The sequence below is a fragment of the Phyllostomus hastatus genome, unplaced genomic scaffold (genome assembly GCF_019186645.2).
Source record: "Phyllostomus hastatus isolate PE091 unplaced genomic scaffold, TTU_PhHast_1.1 phas_scaffold_1066, whole genome shotgun sequence".
Taxonomy (NCBI): domain Eukaryota; kingdom Metazoa; phylum Chordata; class Mammalia; order Chiroptera; family Phyllostomidae; genus Phyllostomus; species Phyllostomus hastatus.
The window spans coordinates 14,394,704-14,419,207 of NW_025334004.1; the positions used below are offsets into that span (position 1 = coordinate 14,394,704).

The 24,504-nt window shown below is 49.7% G+C and overlaps 2 protein-coding genes across 9 annotated transcripts in view; both read left to right on the plus strand.

Moving 5' to 3' along the window:
• The first annotated feature begins 681 nt into the window (after nt 1-681).
• PPRC1 (PPARG related coactivator 1) lies at nt 682-15,492 on the plus strand. Of its 6 annotated transcripts, none has more exons than XM_045854215.1 (14): nt 682-880; nt 5,169-5,357; nt 5,916-6,062; nt 6,173-6,274; nt 6,370-9,253; nt 9,548-9,601; nt 10,345-10,402; nt 11,377-11,447; nt 12,433-13,147; nt 13,918-14,049; nt 14,155-14,221; nt 14,340-14,461; nt 14,702-14,853; nt 15,087-15,492. In XM_045854215.1, exons 1-14 carry the CDS (start codon nt 728-730, stop codon nt 15,188-15,190), a joined length of 4,950 nt encoding a protein of 1,649 aa, XP_045710171.1. In that variant the 5' UTR covers nt 682-727; the 3' UTR covers nt 15,191-15,492. The 6 variants fall into 6 exon arrangements, with proteins under 6 accessions (XP_045710171.1, XP_045710173.1, XP_045710172.1 ...); XM_045854217.1 differs by having other exon boundaries at nt 14,161-14,221; XM_045854216.1 differs by having other exon boundaries at nt 11,380-11,447.
• Nucleotides 15,493-18,301: 2,809 nt separating this feature from the next.
• NOLC1 (nucleolar and coiled-body phosphoprotein 1) overlaps nt 18,302-24,504 on the plus strand; it is a 10,193-nt gene continuing 3,990 nt past the window's right edge. For 2 of the 3 annotated variants that reach the window (XM_045854478.1, XM_045854480.1), the window contains exons 1-10: nt 18,302-18,486; nt 21,336-21,391; nt 21,503-21,642; nt 21,745-21,875; nt 22,386-22,554; nt 23,256-23,389; nt 23,513-23,651; nt 23,949-24,077; nt 24,257-24,367; nt 24,463-24,504. The exon at nt 24,463-24,504 is cut by the window's right edge and continues 642 nt beyond it. In XM_045854478.1, the coding sequence (XP_045710434.1) occupies nt 18,367-18,486; nt 21,336-21,391; nt 21,503-21,642; nt 21,745-21,875; nt 22,386-22,554; nt 23,256-23,389; nt 23,513-23,651; nt 23,949-24,077; nt 24,257-24,367; nt 24,463-24,504 (1,171 nt within the window). In that variant the 5' untranslated portion in view covers nt 18,302-18,366. The remainder of the gene's footprint in view (nt 18,487-21,335; nt 21,392-21,502; nt 21,643-21,744; nt 21,876-22,385; nt 22,555-23,255; nt 23,390-23,512; nt 23,652-23,948; nt 24,078-24,256; nt 24,368-24,462) is intronic. The other variant, XM_045854479.1, reaches the window with a different exon arrangement.

The following is a 24,504-nucleotide window of genomic DNA, read 5'->3' on the forward strand; positions in this document are numbered from 1 at the left end:
CCTGGATACAATAGGGTATGAAAGATGTTTCGAGGTTCGAGTACCCCAGACAGAAAAACCAAGGCAGGAGAACACCTGTTGCCTTCGGAGGGCAGCAAGGTGATCTGTTTGCATCATTGCAGGACACTTGGTAATGAGACGCCAACCTGGGTGTTAGATCGTCCCCGAGAGACGCTGAGAATGCAGTGTTTTAAAGATTAAACTCGCAGTAGTGCCGCAGTATGAGATTAGGTGAGGGTTAGAGCCTGGAATGCGCGTGCCCACTAGGGGGTGCTGTTTCAAAACATAGGCACAATTGGATTGTAGTGAAAGGAATGTACTGTATAAGCAGGTAGAGCATCACACAAAAGAGGGTGTTCCGACAGTTGGGTAGATTAGGAAAATAAAAAGATGCGCAAATGTTAACTCTTCCCTTATTACTCCTCGCTCCCTAACTGGGTACCCCACATAGAAAAACTAAGCATTACAGTACGTACGCCTGTAGCATGTACCAGCCCGGCTCAGTAAAAGCGACTACTTTCCCAGGATCCCTCGTGAGACCGCTGCCCTCCTTCCGGGTGCAAGAGCGTGTGGAGAGAGTGGGTCTCGCCGCACGGCCTTCTGGAATTCGTAGTCTTGCAGTGTCTTCCGGGAGTTGTAGTTCTCTCTCCACAACCGGCTGGGCGAGGCAGGCGACTTGGAGGCGGCGCCGGCTATCAGAGCTGCGCTTGGATGTTCAGGGGCCAAGATGGCGGCGCGCCGGGGACGGAGAGACCGAGTCGCGCCGCCTCCGAGTGGGGGCCCTGGCCCCGACCCTGGCGGTGGAGTTCGCGGCAGCAGGAAGGGAAGTCGGAGCCAAGCGCCGTATGGGACTGTGGGCACTGTGAGCGGCGGGGAGCAGGTGAGAGGCTGGCGGCCGGCCCGCGGCTGGCAGCAAAGCGGCGTGTGCCGGGCGGTGACACGTGGACGCTACGGGAAAGGGAGGAAGCGCTCCGGAGCCTATGCCGGGTGGCTGTGGGAGACAGGTTGCGCCGAGTGGACTGGGCCCTTTGCTGGTAGGATGCGGGCAGAGGCAGGGTCCCTACGGCCATTCCTGCGGGTCGGCGAAGAAGCACAGCTTGGTGTTGGAAACGTGGCCCGTGATGGGGGTGGGGGCGGTGAGGGATTCGGGCTTGGAGTTGAGAGCTAAGACCTCCCTCTAAGGATGCCGAGGGCGGGGGTTACCCCTATCCCCGCGTCGCAGTGCCTTTTCGGAGCCACGTGGTCTGGGGGGAGCGATTTTCTCCGGAGAACTTATCTGCTTCCCCTCCCCCTCCAGAGGGCCCCGGCACCCACGTGGATTGGGCTCAGGGTTGGGGGGGCCGCGGGTCCACGTTGGGACGGGGAGGGGATGTCCACGTGGCTCCCGCCTCAGGCTGCCCGGCGTCTGGTATCGGCGCTGGAGCCGCACTGCCGGGAACTGGGTGTGTCTCAGCTGGTCCCGCCATCTCCGACCCAGCTGGGGGCCCCTGGCCGGGAACGAAGGTAGGGACTGCTAGAGTCAACTTTGCTCAGAGCCTTGGAGTTTTTTTTTTTACTCCTGCTTTGGTCCCCGGTGCCTCTCAGACAGCGGATGGTGAAGGACTTTCCAGATGTGCGGATGGCCGGGTGTGCTGGGGAGGGTCGAGGGCTGAGGTTGAAGGGCTGTGGGGTGAGCTTGTGGTGGCCTCTGCCTGACCAGCTTGGGCTGGGTTGTGAGTCACGGGCACTGGCACTTTGGTTGCCTGCAGTCCTGATTCTTGAATCAAAGGGAATGGAGAGTGTTGATACGTACAGGAGACAAGCTTAAGGAAGGGAAAGAATAATCCTCTCAACTTCTCTCACTTTTTCTTTCAGCATCTCCTTTGAGGAGGCAGCTAAGCCTTGCTCCTGTGAACTGATACAAATTGGGGTGGTCATTTTGTAAGGGTGTCTGGGATTTTTGCTGGGGATGGGAAAAGTTGGATGCAATTTGAGAACAACACTAGGTGAACATTTATTGGATGGGGAGGGGAATCTTTCTGTTAGAATCTTTTTTTCTTGGCCTTCAGTTCTCCATACTTCAAAAGTTATCTTCTTATTCCTCAGTAGGGGGCTTGTTAAAAGTTACCAATGGGAGTGGAGTTGAGCAGGACTTAGCTTGAACTCTTAAGCAATGAAGCCAAGTCCTTGAAAGCTTTTTTGTTGTTCTGCAGGTGGAAGTTGGGCTGCAGGCTGCCTGATCATGTCATTTTCAATAGACCAATCCAGGCCCTTGCCCAGGAGAGAATGGCTTCTGAGTCCCTAACTTGGGAGCTGCCACCTTCTCTTCCTTCCTTTTCTTAGAGGTCACATCTTGGAGTGGTGCTGCCTATGCTTTGCGGGAGAGGCAGGAAGAATTCTTGATCCAAGTTGGGTGGTCATTTGGGGTTGGAGAGGGTCTCATGGAGAGATTGCCCTGTTCTGCCCCCAGCTCCCCAAGAACCATGTGTGGAAGCTAGTCAACCAGCTAGTTATTGAGATAGCATTATGTTCGGACACAGGGAATACTGCTGTAAACCACTCTTGGGCCCTATCCTATAGGATCTCACTTTATCCTCCCCCAAGGATACTTTTTCATTGCTTTTGTAGGAAAAGAGAAAGGGGGAGGGAAGAGAAGTATCTATTGTCTGTTGGAAGTGGTGATGAGTGGTTTGTGGAGCTGGTCATTGTCTTGAGATTCTGGGCCAGGTAAGTGGCAGGACAAGTTGAGATGCCCCTTCTTGTACTGCCCTGACAGGAGATTGAATGGGCAACCTGGGCATGTGTGCTGACCGGGAGTTGAACCCGAGACCTTTAGGTATATGGGACAACACTCCAACCAACAGAGCCACACCGGCCAAGGCAGGTCTTATGTTTTTATCAGGCTGGACAGACAATAAGGAAAGTGCATATTTGAGATCATATAATTAGTAGTAGTAATCTACTTTGTAGGGTCTAGGAAAGGACATTTTAAGCTGAGACTCAAAGGCTATGTGTAGGTGGGGGACGCTTTCATCAGAGGGCATTATAAGTGAAGGCCTTATAATGTAAGGTGGGAGAGAATGTGGCTTACTGGAGAAACTGAGGGACCTATATGGGTGGTGTGTAGAGAGATGGGGGGTTGGTGAGAGAGGACACCCTGGAGCAGAAGTCTGTTGGGGAAGACCAGGACCCCAGTAAACCATATTAAAGAGTTGAAACCTATATCAAGAGCAGTAAGATACCACTAGAGGGATTTAGGGAGGGCCTTTGGAAGTGATCATATTTATTTTTTAAAATTTGTAGCTGGTTTTGAACCATGCAGGCACAAAACCCTACTTTTAGCCTGGGCTTAGCCCGTGGATGATCTTGGTACTCTGGGAGTTCTCCTATGTGGGGATTGAGTGCTGGGTGAGGTCAGGTGAAGAGGGGTTGTCTCTGGCTGGGGCTCCAGTACTTGTCTGTTGGAAGTGGTGATGAGTGGTTTGTAGACCTGGTCATTGTTTTGAGATTCTGGGCCAGGTTAAGTGGCAGGGCAAGTTGAGATGCGGCCTTCTTGCTCACTTCAGAGTGTTTGCTGAGCCAGGTGCTATTCAGCTTCTGGTTGTAATTACAGGATTGTGAAGGTCTGGGAGGAGTCAGTGCCTAAAACCTGCCACCTTTCACTTCTTCTCTGAGCCTGGCTTCCTAAAGAGTTCTTCTCTAGCCCTTCCTCTCCCATGGTATCCTCAGCTTGGTAGCAGGTTGGATATAAAGTGTAGTTATACCTGTTGCTTTTTATTTTTCCTCCTTAGAAGAAGTGCAGAATTTCCCTTTGCTGCCGAAGGGGAAGGGGCTGACTTGTCCTTGTTCCTATTCTCTGACTTTGCATCAGATATTTCCTACTGGGAAGATACCTGCGCTTCTGGCCTCTGGCCTCTGGCGTTGCCGGCCCCATTCCAGCCACTTCTGGCCCTGCCCACACCCACATGCTTGACAGGCCTGGACGGGTGACTCCCTGCCTAACAAGGCTGAAGACATTGCTGGTTCTCAGGGAACTGGTGGGGTGGGGCTTTTTCATCTACAGAATCAAGCTTTCTCATCCTTTTTCTTACCTGGTAGGGGTAGGGAAGAGACTTTATTTTCCCTTGGGACTACCCTTGAGAGATTGGATGGCACACTGTAGAGCCTTCAAAATAAAAGCATAAAGTAAGTGCCCTGATCGTCATGGCTCGGTTAGAGTTCTGCCCGGTATGCCAAAAGGTTGGGGGTTCGATTCCCGGTCAGGGCACATACCTAGGTTGGTTCATTCCCTGGTTGGGCATGTATTGGAGGCAACCAGTCAGTGTTTCTCTCTCACATAAATCTTTCTCTTTCTCTCCCCCTTCCTCTTTCTCTAAAATCAATAAACACTTTAACAAATTTTTTTAAGAAGTGTGAGTTAAGTGTGAATATCAGCTATGTATAAGACACTGTGCTAGGCATCACGGTGATCAAGAAGTGTGTGGACAGTATAAGCCCTTCTAAAGCGAAGAAGAATATAAAAGCTAATAGGATACGAAGGGTTGTTTTATTTGCCCCAAAAGAACTTGGAATCTAGTTTTAGTAATGATGCAAGGAATGTCATGGACTGGGGAGGGGGCAGGATGTGGTCACCAGAAAAGTGAGTGATACAGAAACGTGTAAATTCAGGGGAGACAGCATCTTGAGTTGGGGCACCCTGAGGAGTCTTCTTGAAGGCCGGACTTGAGCTAAGCAGGGAAGAGAAGTGTAAGAGGGCTTGAGGGAGGTAAGGTGGTAGCTGAATTGCCTGCTTCCTGGTCTTCTCTCCATGAGTGCTGCCCTTCAGACTGTCTGCCTTCACACTTCCAGCAGACGTCTCTTCTGAACAGTCTTGATATTTTAAATCCCCAGTTCAATAATCCCTTGTGGCTCCCTCTGTTTCTGGATGTAGGCTAAACACTCTTTTTTTTTTTTTTTTGCCCAGGAGGTCCTTGAACACTGCCATCTCGGTTGGGGCTTTGACTCATGAGTTGTACTTCTCTCCGCTTACCAAGTCTGGAGATTTGGCTGTGGTGGGGCTCCTGCTGAGTCTGGGGCCATTGGTGGAGGGCTAGGCACCTAGTTTACGGAGCGTATCAGTCAGCTGCCCCAGAGGGCCCATATCCTGCAGCTTTCACAGTGTCCTTCTGACTTTCCCCCTTTTGCTGCAGGTGCTGCTGCAAGAAGAGGTGGATGATTCTGGCTTTGTGAGTCTGTCTCGGCTGGGCCCCTGTCTGAAGGACAAGGACCTGGGGATGGAAGAGCTGATGCTGCAGGATGAGACACTCCTGGGGACCATGCAGAGCTACATGGATGCCTCTCTCATCTCCCTCATCGAGGATTTTGGGAGTCTTGGAGAGGTGAGCTAGTGCTGGGCTTGCAAGTCTTCAGACAGAGGCTTTTCACAGGGACGTTATGGCTCAGTGGCTCAGTTCTCCTAGACCCTTGGCTCGTGGATACCCAGCCTGAGTCATCGAAGTGTATTTTGTGTCTCTAAGTGAGAGCTCGCCTGCAGGCTGCCAGATTATGTCCCATTTAAGGATGACCTGGGAGGCTTGAGCTGTAGCCAAGGCCTTTTCTCCTGCCTGGGCTCCTGACTTACATGTCTAGAGGGTCTGATCCCTGTTCGAGCCCAATTCCGGTTTAGCCAAGGGTTGTCTGCTGAGTATCCCATTTTTTAACTTGAGGGTGGAAGGAGTTTTTAAAACATAAGTTTAAGACTCAGTTTTGACAGGTTTCTATTGATACTAGAAAGGTAGTGGATGGTAGCAAATGAGATTGGAACTTGTGCCTTCTGGTACTCAAATTTGTCCCTGGCAAATTGAGCAAAACTGATTCTCTTGGCATCTAGCTCTTAGTGGCTCAGTAGATCATTTGGGATGTTGGTGTGGGACTTTCCTATTGTCTTTTTGGAGCAGAGCAGGTTATCGCTGGAGGACCAGAATGAAGTGTCACTGCTCACAGCTCTGACGGAGATCTTGGACAATGCAGATTCTGAGAACCTGTCCCCCTTTGACAGCATTCCTGACTCTGAGCTGCTTGTGTCACCTCGGGAGGGCCCCTCTGTGAGTGTGGGACCAGGGGGAGGGTTGTATGTTGGTGCAAAGTATGTCTGTGGACCTACTCACATAGTTCTGAAGCAAAAACTCATCTTGGGTCCTTTTCTCCCTCTTAGCTGCACAAGCTGCTAACCCTCTCCCGAACACCCTCAGACCGTGACCTCATCACCCCCATTGACCCACTGGGACCCAGCACAGGCAGTAGTAAAGTGAGTGGGGTAAGCCTGACCTAGGGAGCCTCAGGGAATCTCAGGGGGAGGAGTGTGTGGGGACAGCTCTGGAGAAAATGCCTTCCGTGACTTCTCTTTTGTAGGTCGAGGTGTCTCTCACAGATTCCCCTTGGGACTTTTCTCCACCGTCCTTCTTGGAGACTTCCTCCCCCAAACTTCCTAGCTGGAGAACCCCAAGATCCAGACCGCGCAGGAGCCAGTCCCCTTCTCCCCAACAGCGTAGTGATGGGGAAGAAGAGGAGGAGGTGGCCTGCTTCAGTGGCCAGATGCTTGATGGGGAGCATGACAACTCCATGAGCAGCATCCCAGATTTTCCCATGCACCTGGCCTGCCCGGAAGAGGAAGATAAAACAGTAGCAGCAGAGATGGCAGTGCAGGCAGCTGGTGACAAGAGCATCTCTTCCCTGAGTGAGCTGGTGCGGGCCATGCACCCATACTGCCTGCCCAGCTTTACCCACCTGACGTCACTAGAGAATGAACTTCAGGAGCAGGCAGGTGATTTGACACTACCTGAGGATTGTGTGGTGCTGGAGATTGTGGGGCAGGCAGCCACAGCTGGCAATGACCTGGAGATCCCAGTTGTGCTGCATCAGATTCCTGCTGGACCCCAGCCTGTTCTCCTGGAGGATTCATTAGAGGCCAGTTCAACCTTGCAGCTGCTCCTGCCTACCCTAGAGTCAGAGATAGAGGCTGCTGTGCCCAAGGAACCCCTCTGCCCTACAAAAGAGGGGTTGTCACTGGACTCAGAGGAAAAGCTGGAGTCAGCCTTGTTGGAGCCCAGGGAGGTCATGGAGCCAGTGGCACCCAAGGGGCCTAAAAACCCACCAGCCAGTGCAGTGCAGAGTTCCCAGAGAGCTCGAAAGGGCAGGAGGAGGAAGAAAAAGGAACAGCCAGCAGCCTGTATAGAAGGCTATGCCAGGAGGCTGAGGTCATCCTCTTGTGGGCACCCTACTACGGCTACAGAGGTGATCTCTCAGACAGGCAGTTTGCCTCAGGAGGAACTTCAAGGAGAGGTTGGGCCTCCCTGTGGTAGAGGGAAGCCTCGGGCCTGGGCTCAGGCCTGGGCAGCTTCCTTGGAAAAGCCTAGTTCTGGGAACTTGGAGAGTAGTGCTGGACGAGCTAGTCCTGCTAAAGAAGGTCCTCTAGATCTTTGCCCCAACCTGGGTGACACCATTGAAGCCAACCCCGTTCCAACCCATCTCTCCTTTGTTGACTCTGCTCGTGCCGACCCCATGCCACTTGATTCTGTTGAAGCTGATCCCAGTGCAGTTGACCGTGTTCTAGCTGACCCTGTACCTGTTGACCCTGCATTGGTTGACCTTGCTTCAGCCAACTCAGAGCTGGTTGACGCTCTCCCAGCTGGCCCAGTGTTGACTGAGCCAGTTCTTGTTGGCTCAGTGGCAAATGACCCTGCAGTGGTTGTTCCTGTCTCAGATGACCTGCCACCAGTTGACTCTGTGTCAGCCAACCTAGCACCCGTTGACTCTGTTCCTGATGACCTGGCTCCAGTTAATCCTGTGCTAATTAAGTCTAGGCCAACTGATCCCAGACGTGGTGCAGTGTCATCAGCCCAGGGGAGTCCAGCCCCCCAGCTCCTGGAGTCAGAATCCTTGGACCCCCCAAAGGCCATCATTCCTGAAGCCAAGGAGGCCGTGGGTCCTCTGAAGGCAGAAGGTGGTACCAGTGCCACAACCCAGGAAACTAAACCTCGGCCTCTTAGCCTATCTGAGTACCGGCGACGAAGGCAGCAGCGCCAAGCAGAGGCAGAAGAAAGGAGTTCCCAGCCCCCATCTGGGAAGTGGCCCAGCCTCCCAGAGACCCCCACAGGGCTGGCAGATATCCCTTGTCTTGTCATCCCACCAGCCCCAGCCAAAAAGACAGCTCTGCAGAGAAGCCCTGAGGCTTGCTTTGTGCCCGTGGGTCCCAGCCCCGCTGCTTCTAGTCCTGAGTCACCTGCAAGCAAATCTATGACCCCAACTCCCACTGAGCAGGTGCCATCCCAAGAGATGCCACTGCCAGCAAGACTTCCACCTCCTGCTGTGCAGTCCATGCCCCCCACAATGCCCACTGCCCTGCCTTTTCCACCAGGTGGGGTGGGCATGACCCCTATGCTGCCCCCTCCTGCAAGTGGGCAAGGGGTCCCCAGTCTGCCCCCACCACCCTTTCAGCCTCCTAGTCTCCCAATGTCTGTGGGGCCAGTGCCACCTGATTCTTACACTCACTATGCCCCCATACTACCTTGGCCTTGTTATCCCCCGGTGTCTCCTGGTTATCCTTGTCTGCCCCCCCCACCAACAGTGCCACTAGTGTCTGGTACTCCTGGCACCTATACAGTTCCCCCCACTTGCAGTGTGCCTTGGGTACCCCCTCCTGCCCCAATCCCACCTTACAGCTCTAGCTGTACTTATGGGCCCTTGGGATGGGGCTCAGGGCTGCGACATCCTCCATTCTGGTCTGCTGTGCCCCCACCACCTTTGCCTCCAGCCTCTGTTGGGAGAGTTGTTCCCCCACCCAAAGTGGAGCCCAGTGTCATCCCAGATGACCTTCCTGAAAGTGTACTTCCTGTGCCAGTGGCTCCTCCTCTCAGTCTTGGGTCAGCTGGCCAGGGAGCTCCACAGATAGAGTCCACCAAGGTGGAGGTCAAGCCAGTGCCGGGATCTCCCCATCTGAAACACAAAGTGTGCTCCCCAGTGCAAAACCCACAGAATAAGCCTTCACCGCACCTGTCTGCTGAGAGTGTGACTACTGAGGAGCCTGCATCAGAGATGTTAAAACTTGAGACCCAGGAGACAATGTCCAGGGAGAAGACCCCTTCTCCTGTTGCCAAGGCTGTCCCCACACCCAAGCAGAGCACTGTCACCAAGTTGCCTGCTGTTCACCCAGCTCGTCTAAGGAAACTCTCTTTCCTGCCACCTCCACGTTCCCAGGGTCCTGAGGATGTGGTGCAGGCTTTCATCAGTGAGATCGGTGAGTGCCAGGCAGTTCAGGTAGCGTGAAGAAGGGCATGGGGGTTGGGCGTGCAATGTCTTCCGTAGATCAGGATAAAGCACCTAGACGGACTGGCCTTTGGATTTCATTGGAGGGTTCTTGAGAGGTAGAGCTCTGGGTTTAATTTTTTCCTGCTTTGTGTGGCTGTCTTGATTTATTTAGTACAGTGAGCAGGGGGGTCATTAAAGAAGTGATGTGATTAGGGACTTCCTGGGACCTGTGAACTCAGTTGATAGGAGTGGGTTTCCAGCCCTGTGTTGTGTACTTCTACAGGAATTGAGGCATCGGACCTGTCCAGTCTGCTGGAGCAGTTTGAGAAATCAGAAGGTGAGGGAACCTGGGTAGCTTTGTCCCAATCTCTTTGTTGGTATTTCCTTTGGGCCCAGTTTCTAGTCACCTAAACTGGGGGAGGGGCAGTCTCAGCTACTAGAGCAGTCTAAGCCAGGGGGAGGGTACAGCTGGTACTTGATACAAAGAGTAAACCAGTAGGGAGGTCCTTGTGGGTTGGATTGTTTGGGGGCATTTTTCTAGAAGGAAGTAGTTCTCAAGCTAGACTTCGAAAGACAGGATTTCATAGGGTGCTTATGGTGAATGAAAGCAGAGGTATAGCAGTAGTTGGATATGGTGTATTTAGAAGGCAATGGTTAGCTCAGCTTTTTCAGTGCAAGGCATGGTTCTCAGTGCTGTGGAGGATGCTGTATCCTGTTCTCAAGGAGCTTGTGGTCTAACTGGGGAGAGAAATATGCAGAAATGACTCCTGAAATGGAATGGGCATCTATAATTCAGATAAAATGTAAGTATAGGATAAGAATAGGCTGTAAGACTTAAAAAAGTTAGGTGGGTCACGTAGACCCTTGAGTTCCTCAGGCTTAGAAGGTTGGAATCTATCTCAGATTCACTGGGGAGTGTGGATGTTTCTGGGCCTGGAAGAGAATGGATCTTTCTGGGGAACGCCCAGTAGAATATGTAGGCAAAGTAGATTTTCCTCCTTTGGGTCAAAGCCAGCCTTTCTACACCTCCTTAATTTGGAACATCTGGTTGGGCTTTTAACCAGTATGGTTTCTTTGCAGCCAAAAAGGAGTGCCCTCCCCCGGCTCCTGCTGACAGCTTGGCTATAGGAAACTCAGGGTAAGTCTGGGGACGTGTGAACGAGTTACCCTACAGCTGTTGGTCAGCAGCTGGCTGGTGCTTCAGGACCATACACGGGATGCCTCTGTTGCAGGGATGTTTCATCAGCTCTAGAGTCTTGCCCTGTTTCCCCATCCCCATGCTCAGCCCATCACTACTGGGCATTGGCTTGGGTGGAAAGGTAGGAGGATGTGTACCAGCGAGTACCATTGGTCTTCTGGCAGGTCATGCCTTTGGGGATTTTTCTTGCATTTAACAAAGCTTTTTTGAAAAAGCTTTTATATGTTTTTAGGAAGAGGGGAAGGGAGGGAGAAAGAGGGAGAGAAACATCAATGCTTGAGAGACATGTCAGTCAGTTGCCTCTCAATGTACCTTCAACTGGGGACCTGGCCTGAAGCTCAGGCATGTGCCCTGACTGGGAATTGAACCGGTGACCCTTTGGTCTGCAGGCCCATGCTCAATCCACTGAACCATACCAGCCAGGGCTAGCAAATTTTAAACTTGCTAAACACTAGTGATAGTTTAAAATAAGTGGGGAGAAATGTTCATGGCTAGGGCTTCCCTGACTCCTTGGTGGACACAGGCACCCTGGACCTCCTTATTCCCCAGTTTCTCACTCAGTACTGAGAGGCTTTTTTTTTTTTTTTTCCCCCTTTTCCATTTTTCTTGTTCATGGTACCCCACGCTGTTCTGCCAAGCACATCCTTCTCCACATTGGTTTTTGGGTTGGTTTGAGCTGGGTAGGTGAGGTTCCTGGCTTGGAGATCTGCCTCATGGCATTGGGTGGAGCTGAGCCCCAACCTATAGTTTAGTCACCAAGACACCTTTTGTGCTGGAGTAGAATGATAGGGGCAGGTGTGCATCCCATTGTTCTCTGCACACACCCCTTTCCTCTTGCTTTGCTTTCTGAGGAAAGCAGATGTATGAGATGTCAAGGAGGGAATGAACCAGGCTTTCCCTTTTCCCCCCGCCAGCAGCGTTGACCCTCCCCAGGAGAAGCGGCCCCTAGACCGGTTACAAGCCCCAGAATTGGCCAACGTGGCAGGTGGGTTCAGGGTGGGGAACTCTGCCTTTGATTAGTTCATGCAGGTAATGTTTATAGAGTCTGTTCTCCACCACTCGTGGGTAGGTGTTGGGGATACAGAGATCTGGTCCTCATTCTTGAGGTTCTCACAGTCTAGGGGCAAGTGTGTAAAATGAGTATGTTGAGTAGCAGAGGTGGTGTGTTCAAGAAACCTTCGTGGGTGATGGTGGGATCTGAAGGGGGCAGTCAGGGAAGGGTCGTGTGGAAGGTAATCTCCGAAACAGGCTTAAGAAAATCACTGATACCTGAAAATCACTGATACCAATCAGGTAGGTTTAGGGAACTGAGCACTCTAGGTAGATAGAGCATCTTGAGTGAAATGAAGAAATACAGTCAGCTGGGTATGTTTTGGGGAATTGCAGGTGGTTTAGTTTGGTTATAGTGTAGTGTATGATCAGGGTTGGGGGCAAGGGTAGAGCTAAAGCAAGAGATAAAGCCAGAGTGGTAAGTAGGAGGTCAGATTACGGGAACTTTGTAATGTAAGTTATTTGGACTTTATCCTGTTCAGTGAATAAGCAATTGAAAAAGCTTTACCAAATTGGTTTTTGGGTGCTCCCTCCAGCAGGAACATAGAAGAAGATGGGTGGACAGTTATGAACCCCAAGGTAGGGGATCATCGGAAGATGATTACATGAGTCCAGGCAAAATGCAGCCAGAAGTCAGACAGTGCTGGAGTAGGGTAGAGGGGTCTACGTATGCAGAGGTAGACCAGGCAGGCCCTGGACAGTTGGGTTCAGGAAGGCCCTGGCTGGTTGGGTTTCTATTGCTGGTCCCCAGTGTGAGAAACGTGGGGGAAAGAACAGTGGCGCCAGTTGGCGAGGTTGGGCTGTGGACAGTTGGTGTACTTTGTGAGACAAGGTGGGGTTCTCTGGAGCCTATATACACAGCGTTTGGAAGTGTAGAATCGGATCTCACCCTGCTATCTCCATCCTCCCTCCCCTCACAGGGCTCACCCCTCCAGCTACCCCTCCCCACCAGTTATGGAAGCCCTTGGCTGCTGTTTCCCTGCTGGCCAAAGTCAAATCTCCTAAGTCCACCGCCCAGGAGGGAACCCTGAAGCCTGAAGGAGTTACAGAGGCCAAACATCCAGCTGCAGCCCGCCTCCAAGAAGGGGTCCATGGCCCTAGTCCAGTTCATGTGGGCTCTGGGGATCATGACTATTGTGTCCGGAGCAGGACCCCCCCCAAAAAGACTCCTGCCTTAGTCTTTCCAGAGGCAGGCTCCCGATGGAACGTCAAACGCCATCAGGATATCACCATCAAACCTGTCTTGTCCCTGGGCCCAGCAGCCCCCCTGCCCCCAGGCCCAGCTGTCTCCCAGGACCCACTTGATCACAGGACTAGCAACAAGCAGGCACATCCTCCAGCCCCTTGCCTTGCCCCATCTGCCTTGCTGTCCCCTGAAGCCTCGCCCAGCCGGAATGACATGAACACTAGGATTCCCCCTGAGCCCTCAGTCAAGCAGCGGCCAATGCGTTGTTATCGAAAAGCCTGCAGGTCAGCCAGTCCCCCAAGCCGGGGCTGGCAGGGCCATCGTGGCCGCAGCAGTTCAGTCAGCTCTGGGTCCAACCGGACCAGTGACGCATCTTCCTCATCCTCATCGTCGTCTTCATCCCGGTCCCGGTCCAGGTCCCTCTCCCCCCCACACAAGAGGTGGCGAAGGTGAGCTCTGATGGCCTATTAGGTCCTCTCCATTTAGGAGGTTCATGTACTCTGGTTTATTTTGAAAGCTTTTTGCACATCAAGTTTGATACTTCCAGGCACTAAAACTTCTATTGGTGTCTTTGGCTTTTGTCTTCTCCCACTTCCCTAGATTGTTGAAGGAGGCAAGCTGAGAAAATAGCCTCTGTCCTCTTGATGTCTGGGGTATCTCGAGGTCTGCTTCCTAGAGACCTGCCATGGGGAGGCTGTTAGGGTTTGGTCTTGACCATGTCGATTTCTTTGAGCACTGTATCAGTCCTCATTTCTGGTATTTTCCTGGTGGGATTGTGGGTTAATGGCACACAGTCCTTTTAATCTGTTGAAGAAAGAGGCTGGGCAGTTCCTTTGGGTGTCCCTGTGGCCTCATCTATTTCCTGGCAGTACTTTTTTTTCGGTTGCAGACCCAAATTTTTCCCATTTAGATAAGGAGGCCATTATCTCTTGAGTTCGTTTATTTTTCTTCTTTCTGATTCATTAAATATTACCAATTTTTAATTGCATAATTGAAAATAAATATGACCTATGCCAAAACACTGGAACATTCCAGATACATCCAAAGTTTATGAAGGCTTCACTTTGGTCATCTGTGAGAAGTTTTTCTAGACCTCTATAGCTCTCGTTTGCCTTGAGGCCTGAACCTCCTGATAGGGAGGCAGGGCTGCAGCCATGGTGAAGTAAGTGGATTTATCTGCACCATTCCCAGCATTCCTACATGCCCCTTTGTTTTCCAGGTCCAGTTGCAGTTCCTCTGGACGTTCCCGAAGATGCTCTTCCTCTTCCTCATCTTCCTCATCCTCCTCATCTAGTTCCCGAAGCCGGTCTCGCTCCCCATCCCCCCGCCGGAGAAGTGACAGGAGGCGGCGGTGAGCGTGTGTTCAGGGAGTCAGTGCATCTGGGGTACAAGTGCGTCAGTTCTGAGACTTCAGCTGTCATACATCTAGAGGGCTGATGGCACCTTCTTTTGTCAGGTACAGCTCTTACCGTTCACATGACCATTACCAAAGGCAGAGAGTGCTGCAGAAGGAGCGTGCAATAGTGAGTAGAGGAACAGGTCATGGAAGGAGGGAGCTTGCCCCGACCCATGTGCTCATGGAGCTGTCTGTAGCTCTGGCTCTGGCTCATGGTTATGTGAATTTTCCTTGACCCTACATAGGAAGAGAGAAGAGTGGTGTTCATTGGGAAGATACCTGGCCGAATGACTCGGTCAGAGCTAAAACAGAGGTTCTCTGTTTTTGGAGAGATTGAGGAGTGCACCATCCACTTCCGTGTCCAAGGGTAAGCTTGGGCCCTAAGATCAGGATGTCTCTTCTGTCCCATTCATGGGCCTTGATGCTTCTTTGTCTTTACTCCTCGCTTGGGTGTGGTGGTCAATGACAGACAACTTCATTTTCCCACCCAGTGGGCTGACTATTGGGGAACGAGAAGAATCTTCTCAGTCCCTCTTTGTACCCCCGGGAGGCTGTTTCTTCTCCATGGCATGTGCCCAAGTAGCCTCTGCCTCACCTTCCCCATCAGTGACAACTATGGCTTCGTCACTTACCGCTATGCTGAGGAGGCATTTGCAGCCATCGAGAGTGGCCACAAGCTGAGGCAGGCAGATGAGCAGCCCTTTGATCTCTGCTTTGGGGGCCGAAGGCAGTTCTGCAAGAGAAGCTATTCTGATCTTGGTGAGTGGAGGGAGGCCCTGAGGCTTTTTGGTGAACTTGATTTGCCTGGAAGGGTTCCCAGCCTTTTTTTGTGAGTGGGCTAGGCAGACTTGACTTCATCTGATAAACAAAGAACCTAAGGGGTGGGATGACTTAAAATCATTATTGGGTTGGGAGGCGGCCGGCCATCAGGACTCTGTGGTCGGCAAGTATGGTCAGAGACCTTGATGTTTTGTCTCTCTCTGCCTTTATAGACTCCAACCGGGAAGACTTTGACCCTGCTCCTGTAAAGAGCAAATTTGATTCTCTTGACTTTGACACATTGTTGAAACAGGCCCAGAAGAACCTCAGGAGGTAACCCTGGGCCCTTCTCCCCCTTCCCCTTTTCTTTGGAGATGTCCAACCATCTCCATTCCCCCTCCCCCACTCCAGGGGAGAGAGCTGCTAGTGAGATGAGGACTGTTTTATAAAGAAATGAAAAAAGTGAAATAAAAATTGTGTTAAATCAGATTTTTTAAAAGGGTGTTTGTTTTTTTATAACAGGCATTGAAACAAGTTAATTTGCATTCCTGTGTGAGGTGAATGAGGCTGAGGGTTCCCCCAGGGTTTGGATGGCCTATGTCACTATGCAGACTAATAAACATGAATTAGAACTCCTGAGTGCTGTTGTGCTTCTTTCTTTCCATGGTGTTAGTGCCAGATACACTCGCTTTTCCTCTCAATACAATCAGCAGCGTCATGTTTGCCTCAGTTGAATTCCTAGGACCCCTCTTTGGTCAGGTACCAAATCCTATTGGACTTGAAACTTGGCTTCTCAAGTGCATTGTTAGTGAAATCAGTCATCTAGAGCAGTGTTTCTCAAACTTTAAAGGGGTACTTGAATCTCTTCGAGGTCTTTTTATTTTTTAAACAGCATGTTTCATTGCTTTATTTATTTATTTTTTAGAGATCAGGGAGAAAGAGGGGAGGAGAGAAACATTGACTGGTTACCTCTTCCACACCCCTAACTGGGGACCTGGCCTGTAACCCAGGCATGTCTCCTGACGGGGAATCAAACCAGTGACCTTTTGGTCCATAGGCCAAAGCTCAGTCCACTGAGCCACACCAGCTGGGTCTGGAGATCTTTTTATTTTATTTTATTAAATTTTTTTTTTTTTTTTTTTTTAGTTTCTAGAGAGGGGAAGGGAGGGAGAAATAGAGGGAGAGAAACATCAATGCATGGGTGCCTATCATGAGGCCCCAAGTGGACCTGGCCTGCACCCCAGGCATATGCCCTGAATAGGAATTGAACCTGCAACCTGTTGGTTTGCAGGTGGGTACTCAAGCCACACCAGCCAGAGCTGGAGATGTTTTTAGAAAGGGCATTTTTGACTTCTGGGGCCCGAGATTCTACATTTCAAGTAAGGGAATGCTGGTGCTACTGGTTTATGAAGGTGTTTTTTTTGTTTTGTTTTTTTAATGAAACATTTTTTGAAGTTTTGGTATTTTTTTAAGGGTTTTTTTTTTTTTTTTTTAGATTTAATTATTTATTTATTTTTAGACAGGGGAGGGAGGGAGAAAGAGAGAGAGAAACATGGATGTGCAGTTGCTGGGGGCCATAGCCTGCAACCCAAGCATGTGCCCTGACTGGGAATCGAACCTGTGACCCTGGTTTGCAGCCCATGCTCAATCCACTGAGCTATGCCAGCCAGGGCTAAGTTTTTTTTAAGATTTGATTTTATTTTAGAGCGGAAGGGAGAGAAACATCAATATGTAGTTGCCTCACACGCCCCCTACTGGGGACCTGGCTTGCAATCCAGGTATGTGTTGTGAGTAGGAATTGAAATGGTGATCCTGGGGTTCACCGACCCAGGCTCAGTCCACTGAGCCATACCAGCCATGGCTGTTTTTGTTTTGTTTTAAGATTTTATTTTTTTTAAGAGAGAGGGAAGGACAGAGAGAAGCATTGATGTGTTAAGGAAACTGATTTATTGCCTCTGGCAATGCCCCCAACTGGGGACCTGGCCTGTAACCCAGGCATGTTCCTTGACCAGTAACAGAACTGGCCATCTTTTGGTCCGCAGGCCTGCGTTCAATCCACTGAACCACACAAGCCAGGGCTGGAAGCAGTTTTAATATTAAGGGAAGCTCATAGTTGTTCCAAATAAAGTTTTTAAACTGAGACTCGAGTGTACATGTACCCTTTTAGTTTGAGCACAATGCTTGGCACAGAGCAGTACTTAGGTGCTTTTGCTCAGATGTTTAAAGAATACATACACACACCCTGGCTGGTGTAGCTCAGTGGACTGAGTGCAGGCCTGCAAACCAAAGGGTCGTGGGTTCCATTCCCAGTCTAGGGCACGTGTCTGAGTTGCTGTCCAGGTTCCCAGTAGGGGACGTGTGAGAGGCAACCCCACATTGATGTTTACCTCTCTCCTTCCCCTCTCTCTAAAAATAAAATCTTAAAAAATAAAGAATACATACAAATGGATAGACCTCTGGGGCAGAGAGAGATGTAGGAGTTATATCTAGGAGAGGGGAATACCTATTTTGAGGAAGGTAAGGGTGTGTGTCCCCTGAAAAGCGTCCTTACCCTTCCTGAGGCATTGATGGGAAGTAATAAGAGGTAGTATGTAGGATTGAAGGTGCCACCAACGTGAACTAAAAAATGATAGAATTTGAAATTGACCTGGCAGGTCGGGTTATTTGAATATTTTAAGTATTCATGACAAAGGGAGAGGGAATTTTCTGGTTCTCCCATAGGGGAAAGTTCATTGTACAAACTGTGACCCGGGAGGCAGAAGTGTTATTTTCAGGACTGTGGTGCTGTATCATTCAGGTTTGGTGCACAGCCCCTTTTGCCTTCGTGGAGCTGACTTCTCTGAATGAGTGGGGGGAAGGGTTGCATGGGCAAGACATGACTGGGGAAGAGGCAGTTTTGGGAATCAACGCCCCATCTCTACCATGGATGGCCTGAAAGGTCTTAAGCAATGAACGGAATCTAGAGAGGCTGAGGTGGCATATGAAAAAAAAAAGGTCGCTGTGGGTGAGAGAGGCAGTGAAGATGAAGGGTGGGACTCCAGTGGCAGCGCGGTAAGGGGCGGTCTGGCGATCTCGTTATCAAGTCTAGAGAGTCCGCAGGTACTCTAGAGAGTACCAGGTAGGGCGCGGGAAACCGCGGCTGGGAGAAAACGTGCCTGCCGTAAAGTTTAAAAAAAAAAAAAAAAAGGCAACAAAACCCCGCGCCGGAAGTCCGGTGTTTTCCCGCCACGCCGAGGGTGTGATCCCTGACGTCAGGCTACTTTACAAAGTGAAAGAGTGGGCTCCGCCTTTACCAAGATGGCGACACTCGTGGGAATGCAAATCTTAGACTTCGTTGAGACTCCGCCTTTTAAGTAAAGGAGGAACGGCCCTGGAAAGTGCGCCCGCCTCTTCCGCTGTGTCTCCTCCTCTTCCGCTTGCGCCGCGTCACTCGAGTCGGTCCCCACCTCTCTGGGTCCCAGAGTTCCTGAATCGGGTGCGTAGGCAACGGTAGTGACGCGTATTGCCCGGAGGATGGCGGACGCCGGCTTGCGCCGCGTGGTTCCCAGCGATCTGTATCCTCTCGTGCTCGGCTTTCTGCGTGATAACCGGCTCTCGGAGGTGGCTAATAAGTTCGCCAAGGCAACAGGCGCTGTGAGTCCCGGGCTTGGGGCATGAGCCGGGGTGGGCTGACCACAAGACTCCGGGCCCAGGCATGTTTAGCTTTCCAGGTAGAGAGGTCCATAGGGTCCGCCAGCCGAGAGTCTGCGGGGCCTTTGTGCCGAGTTCTCGGTGGTGACTAGAGAAAGCCTGGAGTCTTCGAGGTCTGACTAGGTAATGCTGATTGAGTCTTGTTGCTTTTTGCTGGTGGGCAGCGCAGTAGCGGCAGCGTGGCACCCGCGTGGCCCATATCACGTGGCTGGCGGAGTGCGTTGAGGGAGCACCCAGTCCCATCGGAGGTTTTGGAAGCTCCTGGCTGCTTCTTTTGGCTTTACTTTGGCTGGTGCAAAACGTGACTTGACGTTAACTCTCAGACGAATTTAGTGGAGACTCAAAGATAAGGAAAAACTGCTTTAGAAGGGTGGGGTCTTCAGTAGTAAAGAAGAAAATGAACGAGAGTACAGGCGGGGTTCTGCTTTCAGTTATACTGAAGCAGCACTGAGCATCGGAGTCCTATGCAGTCATAGCAGTGAGCTTGGACCTTTGACTTATGGAATCAAATATGTGTAGGTTTGGGGCCAAGCTCTGCCATTCATTTAAAGACGTATGACCGGGGCAGCTTGCTTAAACTGAATCTGTTTCTGTTTCTGTGGAGATGTCACCATCCACTTTCTAGGGTTTTTGTGACTTTCAGTAGTATGATATGTACCATGTGCCAGTCCTCATGAGTGGTGGTCAGAAAACATCAGTGAGTAAAAGCTGTTATCATAGTTTTGGTAACTTAGGATATTCTGAAGACATGTAAAATGAAGATGACCAAGAATGTGAAAGGTCTGGAATCTAAATCTCAAGAAAAGCAGACATGATTGCATGGGCAAACATTTCGAGAGAAGGTAGAGGGTCTTTGGCAGTCCTGGTCTTTGACTACCAAAACAGATTTTTTTCTTAGTGGCAGAATCGGGGTGCACAAGGAGAGGATCGGATCAGCCTCGAAAAGGACTTCTTGAACAGCAGCCTGCCATGGGACCAGATATACTGCTTTCGGGTTGCAACTTTTTGGAATTAACTGTGAAGGAGGCTCCGAAGAGTGTTTTCTGCAATGGGCCGGATGAAATTGAGCATTTCAGAATCAGGGCTTTTTTTTTTTAATGTGGCAAAAACTAATCTTCATGGCAGGCTTAGTAAGGGCCAGATGAGTTCTCCAGATGGTAAACCCTTTGTATGCTTTGTTTTTCACCCTCTCAACAACATATAATGTATAGTATTATTTCCATCTTACACAGAAGAAAACAGTTTCAGAAAAATTAAGCAATATGCTCATGGTCACCCAGTAATAACTGGCAAAAGTGAATTTTACATCACTGCTCATCTAACTCTGAGCCTGTACTCGTGTGTGTGTACTGTAATGCCTTGCCATTTTTATTGCACCAGTTAATAACATCAATCAGTGTTGCCCTGGCTGATGTGGTTCCATGGATTGAGTGCTGGCCTGCGAACCCAAGGGATCACAGGTTCAATTCCCAGTCAGAGCACATTCCTGGGTTGTGGGTCAGGTCCCCAGTGCAGGGCATGCAAGAGGCAATCACACATTGATGTTTCTCTCCCTCTCTCCTTCCCTTCCCTTCTCTCTAAAAATAAGTAATTAAAACCTTTTTAAAAAACCATATCTATCAGTGTGATTAGTAGCTGGATGAAATTCTCTACTGTATGTATGACATAGCTTTTTTACCAGTCTTCTCTTGAAAGCTTATTTCCAATGATTTGATATTATAAACCATGTGACAGCAGACACTCTTTAGTGTAAATGTTTGTGCCCTTGTTCCATAGGTAAGGATAAATTCCTATGTAATAGCGTTGCTAAAGTAAAAGGAGCACATGTTTAAAAAGGCTTTATATTACAATAGCTGCATGCTGGAAGCAACCTAGATGCCCATCAGTAAATGAATGGATCAAAAAACTATGGTACATTTACACAATGGAATTCTGTGCAGCAGAAAGAAAGAAGGAGCTCCTACCCTTTGCAACAGCATGGATGGAGCTGGAAAGCATTATACTAAGCGAAACAAGCCAGGCAGTGAAAGACAAATACCACATGATATCACCTTTAACAGGAACCTAAACAACAAAACAAAGAAACAAGCAAAATATAACCAAGGACACTGAAATAGGGGACAGACTGATAGTGACCAGAGGGGAGAGAAGAGGGAATTTCAGGGGGGAATGGGTAGGGTTCACGGGAAAAAATTTAAAGGACACATGGACAAAAACTAGGGGGAAGGTGGTAATGGGAGGGAAGTGGGGAGGGTTGGGAGGGTGGGCCGGATTGGGAGTAAAAGGGAGAAAACTGTACTTGAACAATGATTAAAATAAAATTCTAAAAAAAGGCTTTATAAATAGGATTGACAGGTGGGGAACAGATGGTGTCAGAAACTCGGACTAGCCCAAGTTTTTGATACCAAATATTGGAAGATGCATAAGTAGAATATTTCTCTCCTAATTTGTACAAGTAGGAGAAGTCATATGAAACTGTAACCTTTATATGAACTATCAGAGGTACAAAACAGGTCACTTTCTAGTTAAAAAAATTTTTTTAATTGATTGATTTTTGAGAGAGAAACATCAATTTGTTGTTCCACTTATGTATTGGTTGACTCTTGTATGTTCTCTGACCGGGGATCAAACTTGCAGCCCTCGAATATCAGGATGATGATCTAACCATTTGAGCTACCTGGCCAGGGCTAAAAACAGATTCCATTTAACAGGACGGTAACACAAAGTCTGACTTCCCCTGGAATAAGTAGGATAAAATTTTCTTGCCCATCTCTTTATTTTTTCTCCGACAGACCCAGCAGGATGCCAATGCCTCTTCCCTCTTGGACATCTATAGCTTCTGGCTCAAGTAAGTCTTCCCTGTACCACTCTGGCTGTTTTCTTCCCCCAATTGGGCTGGGCTGTGTTTCTTGGTTTGGAAAGGTCCTGATCACCTAGAAGTTAGCCTGAGCTACCTCAGCAGGTCCACCAAGGCTCCAAAACGGAAGTTACAAGCAAATGGGCCGGTGACTAAGAAGGCTAAGAAGGCTTCATCCAGTGACAGCAGTGAAGACAGCAGTGAGGAGGAAAAAGCCCAAGGGCCTCCAGCTAAGAAGGCTGGTAAGGCAGGGCAGGAGTTGGGCTTAGCAGTTCCAGGCAAAGGATTTGTAATCTGCCTATCCTACGTAGCTGATTCTTAGTGGTACCTGTGCTTTTGTTCAGCTGTACCTGCCAAGCGTGCCAGTCTGCCTCAGCATCCTGGAAAGGTTGCAGCCAAAGCATCAGAGAGTAGCAGCAGTGAAGAATCCAGTGATGATGAGGAGGAAGAGGACAAAAAGAAAAAGACTGTCCAGGTTTGCAACTTGCGAAGGAAAAGGGTCACTTAAGGGATCGGAGAGAAGAAACCTAAAATCTTGGCTTCTGGCTTGTGCCCTGGTTGGTGGTGGACAGATGATTAAGGGGCAGAAAGTCTGGGAACCTTTCAGAGAGGTGATAGAGGTACGAGGTCTGGAAAGGGCACATGAGGGTGAAGGTAGACTCTGAATCTAGAGGAAATCAACCCACCTGCCTCCCTAGAGGTGTTGGGTTTCTCTGGGACACTGTCTAGGACTCCAGGAGTGAAGGGAGTATGTTTTGTAGACAGTGTTGGGAGCCCCAGGCAGAATGGCAGGGACAGGGCCAATAGATCATGGAGCTGAACTTTTTGTTTCTTACTAAGACTTTGTTGTCCTTTTTATATGCTGCCCTGCTTAGTTTTCCCTTTCCCCCTGAAAAATAAGGAGCCTAGGAAATGTTTTACCTTAGGATGCCCCTGGGTACCCAGAAGCCCTTGCTGAGTCTCCTCCTTGTGTGTTTTCTCACAGAAGGGAGTTAAGCCCCAACCCAAGGCAGTCAAAGCTCCCCCTAAAAAGGCTGAGAGCTCTGATTCCGATTCTGACTCATCAAGCTCAGAGGATGAGGCACCAAAGAACCAGACGCCAAAGACAACACCTGTAGCAGCTAAAGCTCAGGCTAAGGCCCCAGTGAAACCAGGTACTCTTTCTTTTTCCAAAAGGCCAGGCCGGGGACCAGTTGGCTCTGGGGATGGGTGTTTAAATTGCTCATTTATCACAAAGGTGAAGTGGTACTGGTGTTGAACTGGAGGTATTGATTAACATTACATTTTTAAAAAGAAGCTATTAATGAGCAGAAGACTTTATAAGTAAGGGTTGATAACTAAAACAGTTTGCAGCGAGGGAAAGTGTGTTTTAAAAAATGGTATTAGTTTCTCATTCTTTAGTTGCATTTCTTAGACATTTTACAGTCCCACAAACTCTTTTACTGTGACCACTTACACCTCTGTTCTTTGTGCTTTTCACTACCATTTTTTCTTTCTGCACCTTCATTCCATAGTACAAGTGAGAAGTTTTATTTTTTTCTGTAATTTTCCTGTGATGAAGGTTAGGTAATGATTTATAGCTGCTTCTCTAGAAGTTGGAGTGAAAGACTTCAAGGACTTATTTAAATTATTCATATCATACCATTTTAAAAGACAGAGTAGTTTAACTCCTGAAGTCGGGTGGGAAAAACATCCTTTGCCACAGTGAACCATGGCAGTCTCCTTCATGCCTGCTCTGAAGGCCAGAGAATCCACAGCCTCCTAAGTTCTGAGCGAATAGGAAGGGAGTTTTTATGTTCCTTTAATTTCTTGATACTTTACACTGTTTCTTTTCACACTGTTTCTTTTTTCTTAGGCACACCAGCTCGAGCAGCACCTAAAGTAGCTAATGGCAAAGCAGCTAGTAGCAGCAGCAGCAGCAGCAGCAGCAGCAGCAGCAGCAGCAGTGAAGACTCAGAGGAGGAGAAGGCAGTGGCTATCTCTAAGAAGGTCTGGGCCGTAACTTCTCCCAGGGAAGGGGGGACTGGAGGTGGAGGGGGCAGTTTCCGTTTCCTGGTAGGGTTGGCTGGACCAACATTCTCCTGTGGTAACTGATTTTCTTGTATGATGCAGACTGTACCTAAAAAGCAAGTAGTGGCCAAGGCCCCAGTGAAAGCAACTGCCACCCCTACCCAAAAGAGTTCCAGCAGTGAGGACTCCTCCAGTGAGGAGGAGGAGGAGGAACAGAAAAAGCCCGTGAAGAAAAAACCAGGTGACTGGACATGGGGGGTCGAGCTGCAGGACTGTGACCAGGGCCCACGTGCAGAAGGACCTGTAGTCACCACGTGTAGTCTCCATGGAATTGCTCAACGTGAAGGCTGGTGTCTCTCAGAGGAAAGAGAAAGGCACATTCTTTTTAATAATGTAGATTAGAAAATGACATGTCACCCTCCCTGCTAATTCTGATGCACACTCCAGGGACGGGTTGAAGCTCTATTCCAGGAAAAGGGGAGGTATTGAAGTATTTGGGTATGTATTTTAAAATCACCACGTTCTCCCTTTTAAATAGGTCCCTATAGTTCAGTGCCCCCGCCTTCTGCTCCCCCACCCAAGAAGTCCCTGGGAACCCAAGCTCCCAAGAAAGCTGCAGTGAAGAAGCAGTCTGAGGAGAGCAGTGACGACAGCAGCGATGAGTCTGGTGAGTCATTGCCAGTGGTGAGTGGGTCTGAGGAGTGTTTGAGGAGTAAGAAGACATGCTCTGTCCCTCTTCTCACTGAAGCAAGACAGCAAAGGCTCTGTGGACCGTGCATCTTTCTTTTTATTGCTCCTGGTTGGGTTGGGACTCTGGGCCCGGCCTGACATATAGGTTCTCTCCAGATTCAAGCTCTGAAGAAGAAAAGAAACCTCCAGCTAAGGCAGTCACCTCTAAAGCAGCCACTAAACCAGCTCCGGCAAAGAAGGCGGCAGAGAGCTCTTCGGACAGCTCAGGTAAGGCGTGTGGAGGCCCTAAGGGCAGTGGGTGCTCCAAGGGCTCTCCTTAGTCTGATTTGAGGAGCTGTTCATTCTGTCCTCTTCTTGCCTAGACTCTGACAGTTCTGAGGATGAAGCTCCTGCCAAGCCAGCCA

Bases quoted from the DNA above. Each gene is read 5' to 3' on its own strand.
- PPRC1 (XM_045854215.1), top strand. From the start codon at position 728: ATGGCGGCGCGCCGGGGACGGAGAGACCGAGTCGCGCCGCCTCCGAGT. The intron at 881-5,168 runs GTGAGAGGCTGG...CTTTTGCTGCAG, and splicing joins CTGTGAGCGGCGGGGAGCAG to GTGCTGCTGCAAGAAGAGGT. The intron at 9,602-10,344 runs GTGAGGGAACCT...GTTTCTTTGCAG, and splicing joins GCAGTTTGAGAAATCAGAAG to CCAAAAAGGAGTGCCCTCCC.